The sequence below is a fragment of the Orcinus orca genome, chromosome 2 (assembly GCF_937001465.1).
Source record: "Orcinus orca chromosome 2, mOrcOrc1.1, whole genome shotgun sequence".
NCBI classification, from domain to species: domain Eukaryota; kingdom Metazoa; phylum Chordata; class Mammalia; order Artiodactyla; family Delphinidae; genus Orcinus; species Orcinus orca.
In genome coordinates, this window is record NC_064560.1 from 192,301,274 (window position 1) to 192,322,024 (window position 20,751).

Sequence of the window (20,751 nt, forward strand, 5' to 3'; positions counted from 1 at the left end):
TTCTGGTTTTGCCGATTACGGGCAGGTCTGATATTGGTTGGGGGAGGGATGGGGGGGAGGTCAGTGGGGGAGCCCAGGTGTGAAGAATGAGAACTTTGCCTGAATCTGTTTCCCTTGCTGTCCAGCCCCACCCCTGCGTCCCCCATCCAATCAGAAACCAGAAATGGGATGAGTTCAGAGAGTAGCTTCCCAGCTCAGGCTCTGGGGTGAGAAGTTGTTAATAAAATACCTGGAAAGGACTTTGTGGTCCCAGGTGTCTTCTTCCAGGTCATCTGAGGAGCGAACAGTTCCGGGTGCTATAAATATTGAACTTTCTACGTGGTCCACGTGTTTTCTTTTTTCCTTTTTTTTACTGCTGATCGGTTCTTCCATTACCTTTTCTTCTAATGGGTTTGCTAAGTTTTCCGAGTCTGGAAACTCCTGGGACTGAAGGATATGACAACCAAACACAAATCAGAATTTTACGCTGAGATGTTGAGTGTGTGACACCACCCGGCAGCGCCCTGCTCCACCTTGGCTCCGAGGCCCAGCTAGGGCGCCCCTTCCAATCCTGCCTCTTCCATGGGTTCCTTCCAGCACAGCCCACCATGGAGGAGAAGCCCACCCGAACTGCTGCTCCCCGGGCAGAGTTCCAAATGCTCCAGACTGATGGATCGAAAACAGCATGGGTTTTACAGTCAGGAAGACCTGGTTTCCAATCCTGGCTAAGTCAGCTATCTGACCTTGAGCAACTGACTATCTCCCTGATCCTTGGTCTCCTTGTCTGGCAAATGGGTATAATGATTATCAGCCTCTTCCCACTATACCACAGTGCTTCCTAGAAAGGATGTCCCTCACAGTGGACAATGGCTGGACCCTTCACGCAACCATCATCCACTTAAACAGAGGAACAAATCCTAGAGGCCAGGTGGGCCAAGGGTGTGAAGGCGGCTCCTGTGTTTGGAGAGATGACTCTTCACCGTGCTTTTGGCCGAAGGTGTATGGTAGTGCCACCTTTGTAGCATTTATATGATAAGGAATCTTTGACCTCCACCCCCCGCCCCAGGCACTCTGAAACCCACCAGCGATGCTCCCACTGAAATCGAGAAGCGTGAGAATTGCTGGCAGCACCTCTCAAGAATCCTCACAGGGGCTGGAAAAACCTGCTCAACTGGTGTCCCAATAAGAGGATAAGAGTGGCCGGCCAGTGCAGCCCAGGAGAACAAAGCTCCCTGCAGAAATGAAAACCGCGCTCAGCGATCTGAAAGGCCAGCTGCGCCTCCGTTATCAATGAGCAAATGCTACCTTTTCTGAAAGGTGAAGTGAGGAGAGGACTGACTTTCTTAAAGACTGGAAGTAGAACTTGCCATTTTCTAGTCCATTTAGAAGATAGTTTTCGCTTTTCTTTTTAAGGAAGGGCCAGGTATCGGAGAAATGCTCCACCCCCTGTCATCCTCTCTGTCAGGAGGCAAGTCATCCTGGGCTGCACCCCTTCCCCTCCCCCGCCCCTGCTCACTCACAGGGGTCAAGGCTGGGGCTACACTCGGGAGCCAATGGCAAGGTGCGCTTGGGAGCCGTGGGCACCTGCGCGTCAGATGCCTCATCTGCGTGCCCACAGGCCACACTCCATCACTGGGGGAGGGGAACTTAGGCGCTCATTGGCCATTCTAAGTCACCCAGAGGGGCAGAAAGGCAACTCAGGCTCTCCCCAATCCCAGTCCCCTTTCTTTTGTTCTAAAAGAGCTTTTCGGCCTATAATAATCCAGAGAATCACCCCAGTTGCTGTTGTCATCCCCCAACCTGGGGACCCCGAGACCTGACGTCACTGAGGGGCATTTCTCAACCCGCCGGATCTTCTGGTCTCCCACAGGACAAGCCTGCTCTGACAGACAGCAGACAGAGGGCTAGGGGCAGGGGACAGGACAAGGTTCCTTGCCCCTGGGCAGAAGGGGAAGGTGGCAGGCAGGTCTCTCGCACCCATGGAGCCACCCAGCCCTCTTCTCCAGCCGAAGACGGACAGAGAATGGGTGCTCGGCACCAAAGGATAGGTCCGGCCACACGTGGCTTCTGGACTGTTAGTGCCAGAGAACTCTGAGGCCCCCCGGTACTCGGGCAGCTACTCCCCACTGCCTGGAGCGGGCAGACCCATAAAAGATGCTACCACTTCTGGCCCATCTAAATGCTACATGCCTTTTAAGGCTACTCAGATTCCCCTTCTCCTGCAGCCTCCCCAGGGCAAGGCTTTCTCACTCCTCCGAGCACCTTTGGGCCTCCGCTGGGTCCTGTCCTGACTTTCCAGCACCTCAGGGCTTAATTTACCTGCCGTCACCGGATACCCCAACTGTCATGCAATGCACCTTGTTTCCTGTCAGGCTGACCTCTGGAGCCCAGAGATTAATACACAAATGCTCACTCTCTCCCAGGAGAGAAAATCACAACCCACGAGAGCTGCAGCAGTCCACTAGAGAACCATCGAGAATGTTATCACTATAAATGGGAGAGTGACTGCTCTGCCTGGAGAGGGGCTGGGCAGGCTCCCGGGAGGGGATGCTGTTGGCATTGGGCTTTGAAGATGAGTAAGTGCTCGCCAAGCCAAGTGTGGGGAAGGGCGTCCAGATGCGGGGGGCCAGCTCCAGCAAAGCCCAGAGGCAGGCTGGGAGGCAGGGAGGAGGTGGGCTTGTCCGGAGGGGAGGGCGGGGAGGGGGACCCAGAGGGACATGCAGTCAGGGCTCCCCACACCCTCTCACTGATCACTCTGGGGGGGGCCCCTCTGAAGCTGCTGGGCCAGATGACGTGGAGACACGAGGTGGCAGAGGAGCACGTGCCCAGCTGCCCCGGCTCAGAAGTGCGCGTCCGCCTTGCCCTGTTTACACAACCCACTTCTAACCACAGGAGCCAAACAACAGTGCTCAACAAGCAAAAGGCCTTTAAAAATCCAGGCTGGAGTCCAGGGTGAGGTCTGGCTTGGTTTTCTCAGGCTGCCGCGGGGTTGGGGGTAAAGTTCACCAAGTGCATGCTAGGCAGAGCCGCGATTGCTACTTAAAACGATTTCTGCTACTGCTATGCTGGACCCTCAAGCACTGCAAGCATGGCCTCCTCTGATCTCCTGGGCAGCCTGCGGGCAGGGCCCAGACCAGGGGGAGGCCAGCGAGACACCCAGGGTGCAAAACTGACGACAAGTGTTCCTCTCCGGTGCTAACCCTGACCTTGCCCGAGCCTGAGTGAGCGTCTCCTTAAATTCTGGACCTGGGATGCCTGTGAGGGAAACTGCCTTTCTCTGTTCTATGGAGGAAGAAGCCGAGCTTAGGAGAAGCACAGAACTCCCCACTCAGTGTTCCCGCCCCCGCAGTCAAGTACCTGGTGGCCCTGCACGGGGACACTCTCTGCGTCCTCACTTGGCTGGTGGTCCTCCTGCGGGGACGGGGGGCTGGGTTCCGAGGCTGGTCCGGCATCCTCCGCGACGCTGGCCTGGGGGTGGCCCTTGCCCCGCCCGGCGAAGCTGCAGCTGCTCTGGGAGGCCTCGGCCTCCCCGGCCCCCGCGTCCGGCAGATACCCCTCTGGCTCTTCGAGGTCCACTTCTTCGTTTCTCAAATCCTCCACGCCTTCTGCGTAAGCCTCCAAAACCGCAGCCAGGGGGACCTCGTAATGCGGGTAGTAGAAAAGGTCGTGGGGGATGATGGAGATCCTGGAGGGCGGTGGAGACGGCTCGAAATCCAGGCCCTCGTCGCTGGGGCTACGGAGGGTCTCCAAGCTGCGGCTGCTGTTGGCTGGACTGGAAGGCAACTCTCCCCCAAGGCCCCGTGGGCCCTCGGCTTCCCCTTCCTCCTCACCCCGACGGCGCCGGGGGGACTTGTGTTTGGCCTTTTCATACACTTCTGGCTTTTTATCCACCGGTGCCTCCAAAGAAGAGCCTCGGTCTTCTGGTCCAGGGTCCTTGTGAGGTTCCTGCTGGTTGGGCTTCACGGGGGCCTCATCCAAATCTGTCTTCCTGTGGGCAGATTTACCTCTCCTTTTACGCAACTTCTCAGCACGGTCCTCGGACACCTCCTCCTCGGCAGGCTTTTTCTCATGAGGCGAAGGAACCTCGTGGAAAGCCTGGCTGGTGGAGGGAAAACCTACGAGGTCGCTGCTGAATTTCGAGGCTTTTAATGGTATACCTTCGAAAGGGTCTTCCTTATCCATAGCTTCTACAGTCAGCAGCTTAACCTCGATCTCCATGGAATCGGCCACAATGGTATCCTCTCCCAGGGATGACGGGGAACGGCCCTCTTCCCCTGGGCCAGCTGCCCTCTCCGACACCCCATTCCAGGAGGGAGAGGTCTGGGAAGTCGGAGGATGACTGACCTTACCGTCCACTGAAGACACGTCGCTGGGGGCCTCACTGGAGGCTGCTTCCAGGATCTCCGGGGCCTCCTGTTTCGGTGTTTCCTCGGCAACCTCAGCCGCCCAGACCTGTCCGTCCTGCTTGGACAACTCCTTGGTCTCTCTTGGGCTTCCTTCGAAGCGAAGGTCTGGACTGTAGAAAGGGTCCCTACTGCAGGAGGCCTCCTTGTAGGTGTCAGCCTCAAAGTGCACAGTTTTCTTGATTGGCAGAGAGGTGGACCTCTGGCTGTCCTTTCTGGATGATAAGATGGAAGACTCTGGAGCCAGCTCGCCAGTGCTGTTGATCTTCCCTGGGACCCCGTGGAGAACCTGGTCAACGATCTCGTGCGTGAACTCAGAGCAGCTGTCTGCCAGCTCCCGGCTGGTAACGCAGGGCTCCTTCACGCCCTCAGGCTTGTCACAGACGAAGACTTTGGAGGGTGGTGGGTGGCTCGTTTCGTGGTTGACGGTGTAGGCACGCTCCCCGTTCTCAGTCAGAAGGAAGACGGTGCTCTCTTGTTCAGAAGGGGTTTCTCTGATGCGGACGAAGGTGGATTCAATAGGGGCTTCTTTGTCGGAATCCGCAAAATCCTCCTGCCAAGAAATACAGGGCAACGTGAAATCAGCAGAGCGTCTAAGTGTCACGCGGCGTCCCCTCTCAAAATACAAACACCAAAGTGGAAAAAGCACTTCAGAAGGAATGGAAGTGTTCTGATGCAGAGGTAGACTGGCAAATGACTACTGTTCCTGCTGAAATGTGAGAACACCAAAGTTTAAAAGAATGTGTTTTTTTTTAAAGCTATGGCTGCAAAGACATATCAATGAACTGAACTCTGGAGAAGGATGAGCCCTTCCTAAGTGAGCAGAGATTGTCCATGAGTTCATACCTGTGGGCCACTGCCTGGTCTGGGTACGGACAGGAGAGCGAACTCATCCGAGATGAGGAAAGATCAGCTAAATATTTATTGATTGTGTGGGCTGGCGTGAGAGATTGAATCTAGAAGGGGCCCAAACACAACACTAGTTCTCTTCATATACTAATTCTCCCACACAGAGACTTCTGCTAAGTAAGATGCAGCTGAATTATTCACAATAGCCAAGACATGGAAGCAACCTAAGTGTCCACCAACAGAGGAATGGATAAAGAAGATGTGGTGTATACACACACACACACACACACACACACACACACACAAAATGGAATATTACTCAGCCATAAAACAGAATGAAACAACGCCACTGACCACAACACGCATGGACATAGAGATTATCGTACTAAGTGAAGTAAGGCAGATAGACAAAGACAAATATCATATGATATCATTTATACATGGAATCTAAAATACGATACAAATGAGCTTATTTACAAAACAGAAACAGACCCACAGACACAGAAAACAAACTTATGGTTACCAAAGGGGAAAGGCAAGGGAGGGATATATTAGGAGTTTGAGGTAAATATATACACACTACTATATACAAAATAGATAACCAACAAGGACTTATTGTATAGCACAAGAAACTATATTCAGTATCTTGTAATAATCCATAATGGCAAAGAATATGAAAAAGAATGTATTTACGTAACTGGATCACTCTGCTGTACGCCAGAAACTAACAACATTGTAAATCAACTACACCAGTTAGAAACAAAAAGATGCAGCAGCTGAGAGCAGGGCTGAAAAGCAGAGAGCAATCTTGGTGGTACTGCAGAGCCTGGCTCCCAATGCACTGGTAGGGAGGGTGGATTGACCTCATTATACAATTACTTGAAACTGGAGGGCTGAAATTAAATAAAACTTCAACAGAGCCTTTATCAGCTCCTGAGAAGGTCAAAATGATCAGCTCCTCATTATAGGTCCTTGTTTGGGAAAGGGCTATATTCTCTGGGGGAAAAATGTCATCTACCTCAACTGTACTGCTCCTTTATACACCAGATTTGGCATAAAATAAAAAAATTTAAGTCACAAATAAGCAAGAGAAGAGACCCATAATCAGGAGAAACAATAGTCATTAGAAGTAGACCCAAAGATAACTGGGGGTTAGAACTAGTAAATAAAGAGTCTAAAATAACCGCTTAACCTATACTACAAGAAATACAAAGGTTTTTCTTCAGGCTGAAGGAAAGGATCACAGATGAAAGCCTGGAGCTGAAGGGGGGAATGAAAAGTACCTGAGATGGTAAATGTATGGCCAATATAAAAGACTATTTAAAAAGTTTTCTTAAAAAGTCTCCTGTTTAAAGCACAAATAATAACAAAGCATTGAGGATTAAAACATATGCAGAAGAAAGTCAGTGGCAATAACAGCACAAAGGAATGGAGAAGAGGTGAGTGGAATGACATAGCTGCATATATAAAAATATATAAATATGCATTTTATTTCATGTTGTATTATAGTAATCCAAAGTAGACTGAATTATGTTCAAGATGATTATTATAACCCCTAGTTTGAAAACTACTAAAAAGATAAAACAAGGAGATGTTGTTTTAAAGCCAACAGAGGAGATAAAATGGAAACCAAAAAAGTAACTGAATAATCAGAAAAAAAGTTAGAAAGGAAGGACAAAGGAACATAGAACAGATAGGACCAATAAAAAACAACAATCAAGATGGTAGATTACGTGAAGTAAATGGTAAAAAAATACACTAATAAAATGACACACTAAATTCTTGTCAGAATGGATAAAAAACAAGACCCAAATCTATACTATTTGCAAGGGACGTGCTTTAAACATAAGCATATTCTGAAAGGAGAAAGATGGAAAAAGATGTATCACACAAACACTAATCATAAGAAAGTTGGTATGGCTATATTCCTGTCAGACCAAGGACACTCCAAGACAAAATAAAATAAAAATAAAATGATGATGTCGTCAGGAAGAGACAACAGTCCTAAATGTGTATACATGTGTGGCAGAGCTTCCACATACATAAAGCGAAAGCTGACAGAAGTAAGAAGCACAACCAATCCACAATCATAAGTCAGAGATTTTTAACTTTTCTCCCTCACACTCATTGATAGGAAAAGCAAAAAAAAAGAGTCAGTATGTCCATAGGATATTAGAACAGCATATTAACCAACTCAACCTAATTGATATTTAAAGACTGCCAACACTTTCACTGCACAAGACACATTCTTTGCAAGTGCATATGGTATGTTTACCCAAATAAGCCATATGTCGGGCCATAAAGCCAGGCACAGTGTCTGGTATGCGGTCAGGGCTTAATGAATGTTTACTGAAATGTACTAAACTCAGCTGAATTGTTAAGCTTAAAAAAAACAGCGGTTTGATGAGAGTCTAGATTAGCTGGGATGGCTCATCTATATTCCCCTGGGGATGTAAATGGACTGTTCTGTGGTGATGCACTGTGTTCCTTCCATGAGTCAGGATGACCTACTCCAGGTATCATATCTTGTTGAACCTCTCTTGCCCCAGCCCTAGTCTCTGACCCCAGCACTGGGGAGATCCAAGTGTCAGATCTGCTGAATCCCGGCCGTGACCTTGACTCACACAAATATCATAAATTTTAGTTAATTTTAAAGTCTGCCTACAGCTTAAGAGCTCAGGGCTAATAAAAGCCCTGGTGCCTAGTATTTCAGAATTCAGTAATGGCCTATGAAGATTAAATGGCAAAATAATATCACCACCATTTTCTGGGCATCAACTGCTGTGCCACGCACAGGAGTAAGTACTTTCTGTATCTATTTATTCTTCACGTAACTCTGAAACGTGGGTCATCTTTCCATTTTACAGATGGCATCTCATACGGACATGTATCAGAGAGGTTACGAAAGCGGCTCAAGGTCACACAGCTTCAAGTGGAAGAACTGACATTCCAGCCCTGGAATGCCTGCTTCTAAAGTACCCTGGCAAGTGATCTGTGGGCCAGAAACAGACGGGAAACACACACATAGGTAGGGACTGGAACGAGAGCCACATCCTGGGGGAGACCCAGTCTGGCTCTTCTGAGCTATGCAAAATGGGGTCTCAGTTTCAGCATATGTTGTAAGGAATCTAAAAGCCTGAACTTTGCAACCACAGAGAACTGGGATCAAACCCCAGCTCTGCACTTGGTAGCTGGGCAACCCTGGAGAGCTCTTTAAGCCTCTTAGAGTATCTGTTTTCTCTTCTACAAAGTGAAAATAATGATACCAAGTCAAGTGGAATCGCAGAGGTGGCAGTCAGCCCAGAGACACAAGGGATGGTTACCTGACAAGCCTCCAGCTAGAAGAGCGGCCCATTCTCCCTGCAAGTATTAGCTCTTTATGCTTTTTTCTTTTTTGTCTAGTACGTCTAACTCCCTGAAATGATGACATGTTTGCGGACTTGTCAACTGTTTCCTCTATTAGAACAAAGCTACAAAAGGTCAGGGACCTCATCCATCTTGCTTATTGCTAAGATCCCCTGAGCCAGCAGTAGGCGTTCAGCAGATTTCCAATACATTCAATAAAGGACTGTTGTTATCCTTGTGATCATTGTTATTATCATCTTGGGCTTATGCACGGGTTGGCTGGAGGTTCAACAGAGCCATGACAACTTCTAAAAGGTCTGATTCTGCTCCAAACACTCTGTCAGCAAGTCTACTCAGATTCTGAAAATAAAAAGGCATGCTTTTGAATGGTCATTCTCTATGAGAATTTCTCACATTCTGATAAAATCTGGTAGACTGCTAAAACGTTCCACCTGGCATCTAGAAAATCAAGTGGCTGATTCATATTACAAGTGGGCATCTCTTCTAATCTTAATAAAGTTTGGGATGGGAAGAGGTTCGTAAGAGGTGTGCCTAGCTTCCCACTCTGCTTTTAAATGTCATACACGTTATCTATGATTTTGAAATGAGTGAGCGACAAAGCACTTGAGATCGAGTTTTGATCCTTACAGCTGTCACACAGAACAACACAGCCCGAGCCCCGAGCTCCATGGGATGGCCAGCTGATGGAAGTGTATGGTTTCTGAATTATAGGTAAGGAAAACAGACATACGGCTTCCAACTCCGGGAAATGTTCTAGAAACTGAGCCACGTAAGTCACGATGGACTGCTCATCTGGCGTGTCAACCATGATGTCTGTTAAGAGAGACACAGGAGTTAGAAGGACACGCAAAACACGGTTTTTGTTTTATTGATTTAAACCATTTTTAATTAAAAAATTGTTTTCCAGCTTTATTGAGGTATAATTGACAAATGAAAATTGTATCTATTTAAGGTGTACAGCATGATGGTTTGACATACATATACATCGTGAAATAATTCCCACAAGCAAGTTAATTCACACATCCATCACCTCACAGAGTTACCTTTTTTGTTTTTTGGGTTTTTTTGGTGTGCTGAGAAACCTTAAGATCTAGCCTCTTAGCAAATTTCTAGTACACAATACGGTACTATTAGCTATAGTCACCATACTGTATGTTAGACTCCCCAGAACTTATTCATCTTGTAACTGAAAGTTTGTACATTTCCCTACTTTTCCCACCCCACCCCCAACCCCAGCCCCTGGTAACCACCCTTATACTCTCTGGTTCTATGAGTTTGGCTTTTTCAGATTCCACGTATAAGTGAGATCATGTAGTATTTGTCTTTCTGTGCCTGGCTTACTTCACTCAGCATAATGTCCTCCAGGTTCATTTGTGCTGTGGTAAATGGCAGGAGTTCTTTCTTTTTCATGGCTGAATAATATTCCATTGTACATACACACAGCATTTTCTTTATCTCTTCATCCACTGATGGATGCGTCGGTTGTTACCATGCTTTGCCTATTGTGAATAATGCTGCAGTGAACACTGGTGTGCAGATATTTCTCCAAGATTGCAATTTCATTTCCTTTGTTTTTGTTTTGTTGGTTTGGGGGTTTTTTTTTTTTGTTTTGGGGGGGTTTTTGGTCATGCAGTGTGCCTTGCGGGATCTTAGTTCCCTGACCAGGGATCAAACTCAGGCCCACAACAGTGAAAGCACTGAGTCTTAACCACTAGACTGCCAGGGAATTCCTGAGGTGGTTGGTTTATTTTTGTTGTTTTTTTAATTTCATTTCCTTTGGATATATATTCAGTAGAGGGTTTGCTGGATCACATGGTTGTCTATTTTTAATTTTTTGAGGAACCTCCATACAGTTTTCCATAAGAGCTGCACCAATTTACATTCCCACCAACAAGAACACGTGGTTTTTACACGGGATCTTGGGATGCTTGACGGCGAAGGATCCCACAGACCAGGGAGGTATTTTCTCTTTGTTGTACACTTCAGGAAGTCTAGGCCCAGAGAAGGGGAATGATTTGAGGGAAGCCTCACACGTGGCTGACGAGCAGAGAAGGTGGAATGAAGACTCCAGCTCTCCTTGCACCCAAGATTCTGTTGTTCCCTACTGTCTTAGTCCCTCCCTGCCAGCAGCCAGCTCACGGCCTGCCCCATCAGCGAGTCTGTTGAGCTGGGACCCTCACTCACTGCCAGAGGGAGTCCTAAGTTAGCCTAATCCACATGGAAGGCGATTTGACAGAGATAACCAAGTGCCCTAAAAAGTGTGTACTTTCTAGCTGTGTCATTCATTCCGCTGTTGGGACCTGGTCCTGGAGGAAATAATCTGAGATGCACACTGAGCTTTAACCAATAAGATGTTCATTGCAGCGTTATGTATAAACATGACTATTCTGAAACAACCTCGATGTCCACCAGTAGTAAAGAGCTAAGTAAATTTTGGTGCACCCACTACATGGACCATTTTGCGGCCAATAAAAATATGTAATGAGGACCTCCTATCAGCATACTTATGTCACAATTATAACATTAGGTTTAAAAAAAGTAGGATACGAAACCATACATACACTGAATGATCCCAATTAGGTAAAAAAATTGTAATTAGATGTAAGGAAAAATACTGGCAAAATGATCTCAGTGGCAGGAATACAGGAGATGTAAAACTGACTTCATTAGATATTTCTGTATTCTCCAGGTTGGACAGCAGGTGTTACATATGTAAAATATATATATATATATATATATATATATATTACAAAGAAAGAGAAAGAGAGAGAACCACATCTACCTTCTGGCTCCAGGAGCCTGGGGATGTGAAGGGCGTCGTGAGCGATGCTGAAAGCCTTCTCTAGATTTTCCCGCATGGAGTCTTCTAGCGCCTGCTTCATGTCGACCAGGCTGGGGTCGATGGCCTTGATCACTGCCAGGAAAGCCAGCCCGCTTCTCCAGCTGCCTGCAAAGTCCTGCACCGCCACGCCATACCTGAGGAAAAGGAGCCGCCTCAGTGCAGGTCAGTAAGCAGCCTCGGGGATGCCTCGCGGGCCTCCGAGCGGGGCTGGGAGCTGCTGACCTGGAGAGGCCAAGATGCCCCAAGCCCTGAGGATGGGGATAGCTGCACTGAACCACTGGTATTTCCATTTCCAGACAAACACGATAGGAAGGTGTCCATCACACGAGGAGACAGAATAGAACCTTGTGTTTCCCAATTCCCAGATATATACATATTTATACACACACATATATAAAGGAGTCATTTTATACACTGTTCCTTTTATCAGTGATGTTCAAAATGCAGCAAACATAGATGTGTTGTGTAAAAAAATGGAGCCAGAAAGACACAAGTTCACACTCCGGCTGCCCCACTGTGCTTCCAGTGCTGTGGCCTGGAGTCACATACCTCTAAGCCTCAAACTCATTCATAAAACAGGGCAGCTGTCATGGGCAAGTAGTAGGCTGGATCCCCCAAAATGGCCATGTCACGTGGACAATCTAACGTGCAATGCAGATGGCACGTGAAAGCCACTCACTAAGGGACAGCTAACGTCATGATTAATACAAATAAAATCAGAACATGAAAAGTGACAAAGATAGATAATCCTGCCAGGCACTCATTTCCTTTGGACTCCATCCCTTGAGACCATATCCGCCCCCGTCAGTCTCTCAACTGTGATCCCTGAACTCTCTTTAAAAAAAAATCCTGGGGCTTCCCAGGTGGTGCAGTGGTTGAGAAAAATCCTGGGGCTTCCCAGGTGGCGCAGTGGTTGAGAGTCCGCCTGCCGATGCAGGGGACACGGGTTCGTGCCCCGGTCCGGGAAGATCCCACATGCCACGGAGCGGCTGGGCCCGTGAGCCATGGCTGCTGAGCCTGCGCGTCCGGAGCCTGTGCTCCACAACGAGAGAGGCCACAACAGTGAGAGGCCCGCGTACCGCAAAAAAAAAAAAAAAAAAAAAAAATGCTGTTATTTAGAAATCATTTGAGATTCATAAGAAATTGCAACAGCAGTGCAAAGGGCCCCTGTAGACCCTTCACCCAGCTTCTTTCAACAGCAGCATCCTACGTTACCGGCGTGTGTTATCAGAACCGGGACACCGACGTGGGTACAGGGCTATTAAGACCACAGACCGAATTAGGATTTCACTGGCTTCAGTGTCGCGGGGATGGTATAAGCGCCATGACACTTTGTCACAAGCACCCATTCCTGTGACCGGTGCCGCAATGGCGGTACAGATGTTCTACTCCCTGCAAAGGCCCTTCCTCTCTGTTACAGCCACCCTAACTCCTGGCAATGAGCTCACTTGATTTATTTTAAAATAAATTTTAAAATAAATAAGATAAATTTATTTTAAAACACCATTTACTGGTTGTTCACATTAATCAACTCTATCACGCTTAACCCCTTAATCAAAACCCCAAAGACCCAACTTCTCTCTCATCTTTTATTTCCATACACTGGGGAGCCAGGGTCCGCTGCTGAGCACTTACTAAGTGCTGGTACTCTGCAAGCTGCTTTCACAGGGTTTATTTCATTTAACCCCAACTCTCCCATAAGGGGGTGAATGGTAAGTCACCACCTTACAAATGCAGCTTAGAAAGGTGAGAGATTCACCAGGCTCTCCCCAGTCTGGAAGGGGTTAAACAGAAGGCCAGGAACTTGGTTCCAGTTCACCTGTCTCAGTTTTGGAAGGGCCAGACCTGACTCTGATAGGCTGCAGCCTTTATTGTTCCTCGTTTTTAAGTAGGTACAGACTCTGAAAGATACCCAGAAGCTTAATAATAAAGGTGTCCATGTTACTAGGATCCAAGGGCCATCCCCACATTGGGATTTAATGTGTTGAAGGCCCCTGGGATTTCTATTCTATCATCAGCTTTCTGCAAACCAAACACGGGGTGAGTACCGTTTTGTGTGCAGAAACAGAAACTGACAGGATGCCTTTTCTGAGAGTCTACGGGAAGCGCCAGGACATAACTGAGTACACGGTGATGCCCTTCTTCTTAGCCCTCCTCCCCCTGCCTGGCAGAGCACGGGGGGCTGGGGCACAGGGCGTGTGGCTTACTTCCTTGTTTTCCTCTGCACCCATGTCAACAGTGTCCTGATGGCCCTCCTCTGGTCTTTCACCGATATCACCGCACTCCTCTCTGCAGTGGGCGTGGGTGGGAAGGAGGAGTCTGAGTCTGTGCCCCCTGAGCCGGGTGACAGGCTGGAAGATGGAGAATTTCTGCTGAGGTTGCCGGTGAGTTCTTTAATCTGGAAGGAAAACGGCGTTTCAGACCCCGGAGGCAGACCCAGCACAGTCCCTCATGGACCCCGGCTGGAGGGACCAGCTTGTGCAGAACTGGTTCTCCAGATCGGGAGAAACCCCTTCCTGAGGGTCGTGTGTCAGGGGGTCAGGGGTCAGTACTCATGATGGCCTGTCTGTTTCTTGTGGCTTGTGGTGCGTGCAGTGATGCTTTGCAGGGAAAATCATCTCTTCCTGGAGTCTCTTTAGCTCTGGCCAGAGGCTGCAGATGAGGTCTTCCTGACCTGGCTCCACCTACCCCTACCCCGTCCTTTCATGGCCATCGCTCCCAGAGTGCATCATGCTGTTTCAAGCCCCACCGCCTATGCTCACCCAGGTCCTGCTGCCTGATGTCCCTCCCTTCCAACACTGAACTCCTGCCTACTCAAAATGTGCTCTTACCATGGGGTGCCTGTGAGAAATGCAGAACCCCAGGCCCCGCCCCAGACCTACGAAATCAGACTCTGCCTTTCAATACCACCCCCATACCAGGTGATTGGTATGCACAATAAAGTCTGAGAGGCACTTGTCTAGCGAACTCCTCATCCTTTAAAACCCTGCTCTGTTGTCACTTTACCCAGGAAGTTTTCCCCTCCCCCCTTCCCCCTCTGAGATAGTTGCCCCAGCTTGGAGCTTTCACAACACTCTGCTCATATACTGATCATGGCCTGCACCACAGAATTCTATAATATGGGACTGACCTGTCTGAGATACCAGAAAGTCACGAGAGCAAAACTTTGTATGCTCAGAGCCTGGCACATGGGAGAAGCTCACTAGACATTTACCAAATAAATGAATGACGATCCAGAGTGCAGTTAAGGATTTTTTACACATTTCAGGACGTTTCCAGTCTATCAGGGAGTTGAAGAACAAACATCAGTAACTGAAGCCTGTATGTGACACTGTACAATTGACAAAGGGCTTTCCCACGTAGCATCTCTTGATGCCCACCACATAGTTGGACCACTGCTACCATTTCACAGATGTGGAAACTGAGGCTCAGAGGGAGCCTTTGGTTTTATAAGTTCAGGGCTATTGTCTCCAAGCCTTGTTTGAGCTCATTCTTCTCTGAAATGTAAGCATAAGCCTCTGTGCAGATCATTTTTACGCTTGGGAGACCCATTAAGCCACGAGCCATTATCTTCTATTTCAAAAGAGGGAGATTTTAGAAGATACAACATCAACTCACCCCCTCCTACTCAGGGAAAAGAACTTGAGCACAATCTGAAATATCCCCTTCATACTCCAGCCACAGACCCTGTCCTTGCTCTATAAAATCTGCATTTCCAGATAGAGGCTGAGGGTGCTAAGGATGGAAAAACAAGGTCTTTCCTGTCACACACACCTCTTCCTAGAGCTATCTTTGTACAGGCTCTTTAACCGTCTCTGATGAACACAAGTCATTTTAGGAAAGTAACTCTACCAAGTTCAATTTTTGGTTGGAAGTATCCCCCAGCTGTTGTGACGCTTTAGAACAAAATTACTTTTCGAAGTAAATAGGTAACTCTTCAAGTACCAAGAGGAGAACAGAGCTCACATCACTTTTAGAATCACAGGAATTCAAAACCTTTAGCAACCAGGTTCTTCTAGTTCTTTCCCAGGAAACAGAAAAGTCAAAATCTGTTAGAAACGAAATCTCACTGTCTCCCTCCATCCAGCTCCACTCTTGTGTTGCTGGAGATCATTACCGTGTGTTATAGGAAAGAAATGATTTTACCTGGAAGAAGAGGATGATGTTCCAAATCAGCCCAAGAACCAAAGAGGGGTTGCCATCTGCTATTTCTGCCGCGTCGATGCTGACCAGTTTCACCTGGAGAGAAGCAATTTATAAGCTTAACAAGAGTGTCCAAACAGGATGCAACACGTTATTTTCTGATGCTGTCGTCGTGGGCCCGTTTCTCTTTCTCACCTGTGCTGTTCGGTGCTGCCCCAGGCCACCTCTCGGGGACCCCAACATGCAAAAGTGTACGTAAGTGTGTCTGATAGACACGTGCATAGTACTTCACATGCGCAGACACTATTCTAAGCTCCTTACAAGTATTCATCCTCACAACAACCCCACATCACAGATTCTTCTAGTATCTCTATATTTCCGGTAAAGAAATTCCAGAGCAGTCAATGTAACATGCCCAGGACACACAGCTAGTAAGAAAGTCATCCTTTTCCAAGAACAGATGGTAAATGCCCAAGGGCGGTCTGTGTACTACACTAACACCACCAAACCTCCAGATTTAACACGTCTTTGGACAAACACAGAGCACTGACATCAGCGATCAAGGAACACGGACAGCTAAGACAATTATCCGTTACTAACTGGAAATAGTGTGTGGGGATAAGGCTGCTACCCAGCATTTCTGCATCTTTCTGCAACATCCCGCAACAAAATACCCTACTGACTGGTTCAGATGGGCATATGTGAGAAACCCTTAAGAGATTACGTTATTTATTTAACTATGTTCTGACCACAGCATGATTGCCCTTGGTGAATGCCCGAGGCACTGGTTTTCAAAGTGTGGTCCCTGGACCAGCAGCATGTTGTCACCTGGGAACTCCTTAGAAACGCAAATTCTCCCGCAGACCAGCTGAATCAGAACCCTGGGAGGGGCCACAATCTGCATTTTAAATATTCTATTCTATTTGATCTGATTCGATCGAGCCTAGTGACTCCATCATTCTTTTTTTTTTTTTTTTTGCGGTACGCGGGCCTCTCACTGTTGTGGCCTCTCCCGTTGCAGAGCACAGGCTCCGGATGCGCAGGCTCAGCGGCCATGGCTCACGGGCCCAGCCGCTCCGCGGCATGTGGGATCTTCCTGGACCGGGGCACGAACCCGCGTCCCCTACATCGGCAGGCGGACTCTCAACCACTGCGCCACCAGGGAAGCCCCACAATCTGCATTTTAACCAGAGCTCCAGGTGATTCTGCTACACGCTTGGGTTTGAGGACGCCTGCTCTAAGTCATCATTCTACTCTGCAAACAAAACCTGAGTATGTAGATCAGGGGTCTGCAAACTTCTGTAAAGAGCCAGAGAGCAAATATTGAAGACTGCAGGCCACAACCATCTGTGTCACATTTTCCGCCTCTTCATTCTTTACCACCCTTTGCAAATGTAAACTCCATTCTTCAGGAGGAGGAGAGGAGAAATCAAGTAAATCAAGGTAAACTTTTCCTTTTCTTTTTTTGGCTGCGTTAGGTCTTTGTTGCTGCACGCAGGCTTTCTCTAGTTGCAGCAAGCGGGGCTACCCTTCGTTGCCACACACAGGCTTCTCTTGTTGCGGAGCATGGGCTTAGGCACATGGGCTTCAGTAGTTGCGAAGCAAGGGCTCAGTAGTTGTGGCTCGCGGGCTCTAGAGCAGAGGCTCAGTAGTCATGGCGGACGGGCTTAGTTGCTCCATGGCATGTGGGATCTTCCTGGACCAGGTCTCGAACCCACGTCCCCTGTATTGGCAGGAGAATTCTTAACCACTGTGCTACCAGGGAAGACCCAAGGTAAACTTTCAAATCCAAATTTGATTCATAAAATTCTGCTTGGGAGACTCGGGAAAGAAAACACAAAGAGAGCGTCTCACACAAATACTTCTTTCTCTCTTTCCTTTGGGGCTTCAAAAAAAGATGGGTCTCTGTCCCTACCAGTTCATCAGGGGTTTCTGACCACACCCATCAGTAGGGCCTGGGCTTTCCTAATCACAGGTGAGAATCCTGAGTCCCTGGCTCAGGTGTGTTTTGCAGGTTGATGCCCAGAGAATAATCCAGGGAGCACAAGCTCATCACTGGCGGGTTAGAGGCTGAAGGAAGTGGTCAATATTGTGAACAACAGAGCCAATGGAATTCAGGCCCAATAGTCCGTCCATATTCATCACAGCCACACGTCCCATGGGATGAGTCACCTGCGGTCTGTGGCTGATCGCGTGCCCTGGACCTCTGCTCTGGCAGCTCCCTCCGCTTCTGTGGCTCACTGATCACATCCCAGCATGGGGGAGTCACATCAAAGCACTCAGTCAATCCTGGCCTTCGCTACCCGCTGGAGGAAGCCCAGCACGGCCTCTGAGCTGAGGTTGATGGAAAGTGTCCCAAAGTGAGAAATCACGGAGCTGCCTTGTAGGGATGTGGGGAATAGGATGGCGCACCCTCTTGGGACAGGGAGGGAAGGGGGGGCAGGGAGTAGACGTCACCTTTGGAGAATAAAGCACTCTCCTGGCCACAGGGACTGGGGAGCCTGGCTGAGGGAAGGAGGGGATTATGGATATGCCCGAAGACCTTGCCGCAGGTGCCCAGCCACTGCTTGGTTCTCCCTGGCAAACAGACGATGTAGCAGCCGGACATCAGTCAGAAGCTTCAGGGACAATGTCCTCCTCCCCCTCTTCCCGCTAACTTGGTTGTTTTCGCCACACTGACAATAAGTGGACCAACTGGCTTCTGGGAATATTCCTCCTCCCCCTCTGGCTGGCACATCCATCGTGGGGCAGGGATAATGGTCATCACAGTAATGCCCTCCCCGGGGAGAGCTGACTTCTGCCCAGTGGTTCTCATGGGTTAGTCATACTATACCCATTGCACAGATGAGGAAGTTGAGGCTCAGAGAGGTTGAATGACCTGCCGGAGGTCACAGAGCTGGTCCTGTGGGGCAGCGGGTCTCTGACACAGCAGTGAACACCATGCTCTGAGCCTCACAGTTTCAGGGGAGAGAGGGAGGGACAGAGGCTGGCCACACTAACAGCACCTGAATCCTGGGGCAAATGGGACCTGACTGCTGCCCCTCCAGCACCCGCTTGGCATTGATCACCCAGTTCTGGGCACTTTTTTGGCTCAGGAGAGCCACTGGGCCCCTCCTCCCTCGAGCTGGGACAGTGGGACAGGAAGGGGCCAACAAGGGCCCAGATTCTGGCAATGGGAAAGAGACTGCAACCAAAATGCCTGTTTCCACCTGCCTCACCCACTGGTGCTCTCCTCCCCATGGGGCCATTCACCTGCCGGCCACGGGAGCCAACGGGGCAAAGAGCTGACATAACACAACCACATTTGGCGTATTTCCAGATTTTTAAACAAAAAATAAAGAAGAAGGGAGCTTTCCTGTTCTTTCTTTTGTACCATAAGGCTGCTACTGCAGTTGGGGCAACATTTAAGGACGGATTACAGAAGGCCAGGCCTGCCACCCCTGAGCATGGGCTAGTCCTACCTGCAACGCCCCCCAGCAGGCTCCCAGGCTGTTTGTTTTTTCGCTGCTGCAGGATCACTGCTCCTCCCTGGGCCCCTGTAGTGACGAGCAGCCTGCTGTCCCTGTGAGGCCTCCTCTGCGAGGCTCTAAGCTCCTTGAAGCGGAGATGTGCTCCTAATGCAGCTTTATGTCTCCAAGGCTGAGCACAGCCCTGGGCCCACAGAAGACACTTTGTAAACGCAGGGGGAGAGTTCTGCCTACAGTACAGACCCATCAACACGAGGCAGCTGGCAGAGCAGAAATTACTTAGGGGTTCACAAGCTGGAAGGAAGAACAGTGAGTATCCCGGGCAGTGGTCCCAAGGCCCCACGTTATCATAAAAACAACGCTCTTCGGAATTCAGGGGCGGACACTGCCCAGGAGGGCCACGCCTAACGCTCCCTTCCAGGAGCAGACAGTGGAGCTATGGAGCTGGGGAGAGGTAGCAAGAGCCACAGCTAACGAACGCAGCCCTCACCCTGTGCCCTGTGCCCGCACTTGGCTAAACCGCACCTGGACGGGCACATTCCATCCTCAACAACCCTCTGAAGTAGGTTTGGCTCTCATCACCTCTGTGTAACAGATGTGGAAATGGAGGCTCAAGGCGTCTACATCATTTCCCAGGAGTGGAAGCCGTGGCAGCGGTGCCCTGGACGTGCCGTCAGCACCGAGGCGGATGGCGAAACTGATTCTGCAGAGAGGCCAGCGTTTTCACGAAACGGGACGTGCTTTTTTAAAAGCAGCTTTATTGAGAGATACAATTCACTTCCCATCCAATTCACCCACTTAAAATATACAATTCCATGGTTTTTGGCATCACCATAATTTTAGAGCATTTTCATCACCTCAGAAAGAAATCCTATACCCTTTAACTGTCACTTGTCTAATCCCCCAACCTCTCTCAACCCTGAGCAACCACCCATCTCTTTTCTGACTCGAGAGATTTCCCTGCTGGACGTTTCATAGGAATCGATTCACAGAAGAAGTGGTCCTTTTTGTCTGGCATCTTTCATAATGTTTTCAAGGTTCAACCACACTGTAGCTTGTATCAGCACTTCATTCTTTTTCATGGCAGAATAATATTCCAACGCATGGATAGACCACATTTTGTTCATCCCTTTGTCCACGGATGGGCATCTGGGTTGCTCCCACCTTTTGGCTATTATGAATGATGCTGCCATGACCAGAGCTGTGCTTTTTGGCCGTCACCACCTGAACTCCCTCCTAGGTCTGGGGCTTTCCCCACAGTATGGGAGGCAGAGTACACCTCCCTCTTCAAAAGCCAAAGGTGCTTTTCCCTGCCCTTGGCAGCCAGGACATGGGTGGGGATCCAGGCTTATCAGTCCAGGCCTTAGAATCTGAATGAGTGACACCGAGAGTTCCTTCCAGGGGCTGTGCTGGAGGCAGGGGGACAGTGCAGTAAAAACCCCTCAGCTTGCCCAACACATCGGCATGTACAGTAGACCATCATCACGAAGGGCAATTTGTTTGGGGTTCCTGGTGGTAAACAACAGGATCTGATCTGGGCTGATGTAAGCAGAAAAGGAATGTGTTGAAAGGATGCCCAGGGGTCACAGAATGACTCGGAAGACGGGGGAATCAGGGCTGGGATGAAACCCAGGGCTGCTGAGTGCCGGCACCACTGCACGGCCCCTCCCCCTCCCAATGCAGGGACCCACGTGGTCATTAA

General features: G+C 49.0%; 1 protein-coding gene across 2 annotated transcripts in view; it reads right to left on the reverse strand.

The window, feature by feature from the left end:
• The window catches only part of CLMN (calmin), a 119,577-nt gene that overhangs the window by 13,620 nt on the left and 85,206 nt on the right, over positions 1 to 20,751 (reverse strand). For both annotated transcript variants that reach the window (XM_033419536.2, XM_004262491.3), the window contains exons 5-10: positions 15,586 to 15,678; positions 13,647 to 13,837; positions 11,380 to 11,573; positions 9,328 to 9,410; positions 3,337 to 4,935; positions 230 to 426 (exon numbers count right to left, since the gene is read on the reverse strand). In XM_033419536.2, coding sequence (XP_033275427.1) covers positions 230 to 426; positions 3,337 to 4,935; positions 9,328 to 9,410; positions 11,380 to 11,573; positions 13,647 to 13,837; positions 15,586 to 15,678 — 2,357 coding nt within the window. The remainder of the gene's footprint in view (positions 1 to 229; positions 427 to 3,336; positions 4,936 to 9,327; positions 9,411 to 11,379; positions 11,574 to 13,646; positions 13,838 to 15,585; positions 15,679 to 20,751) is intronic.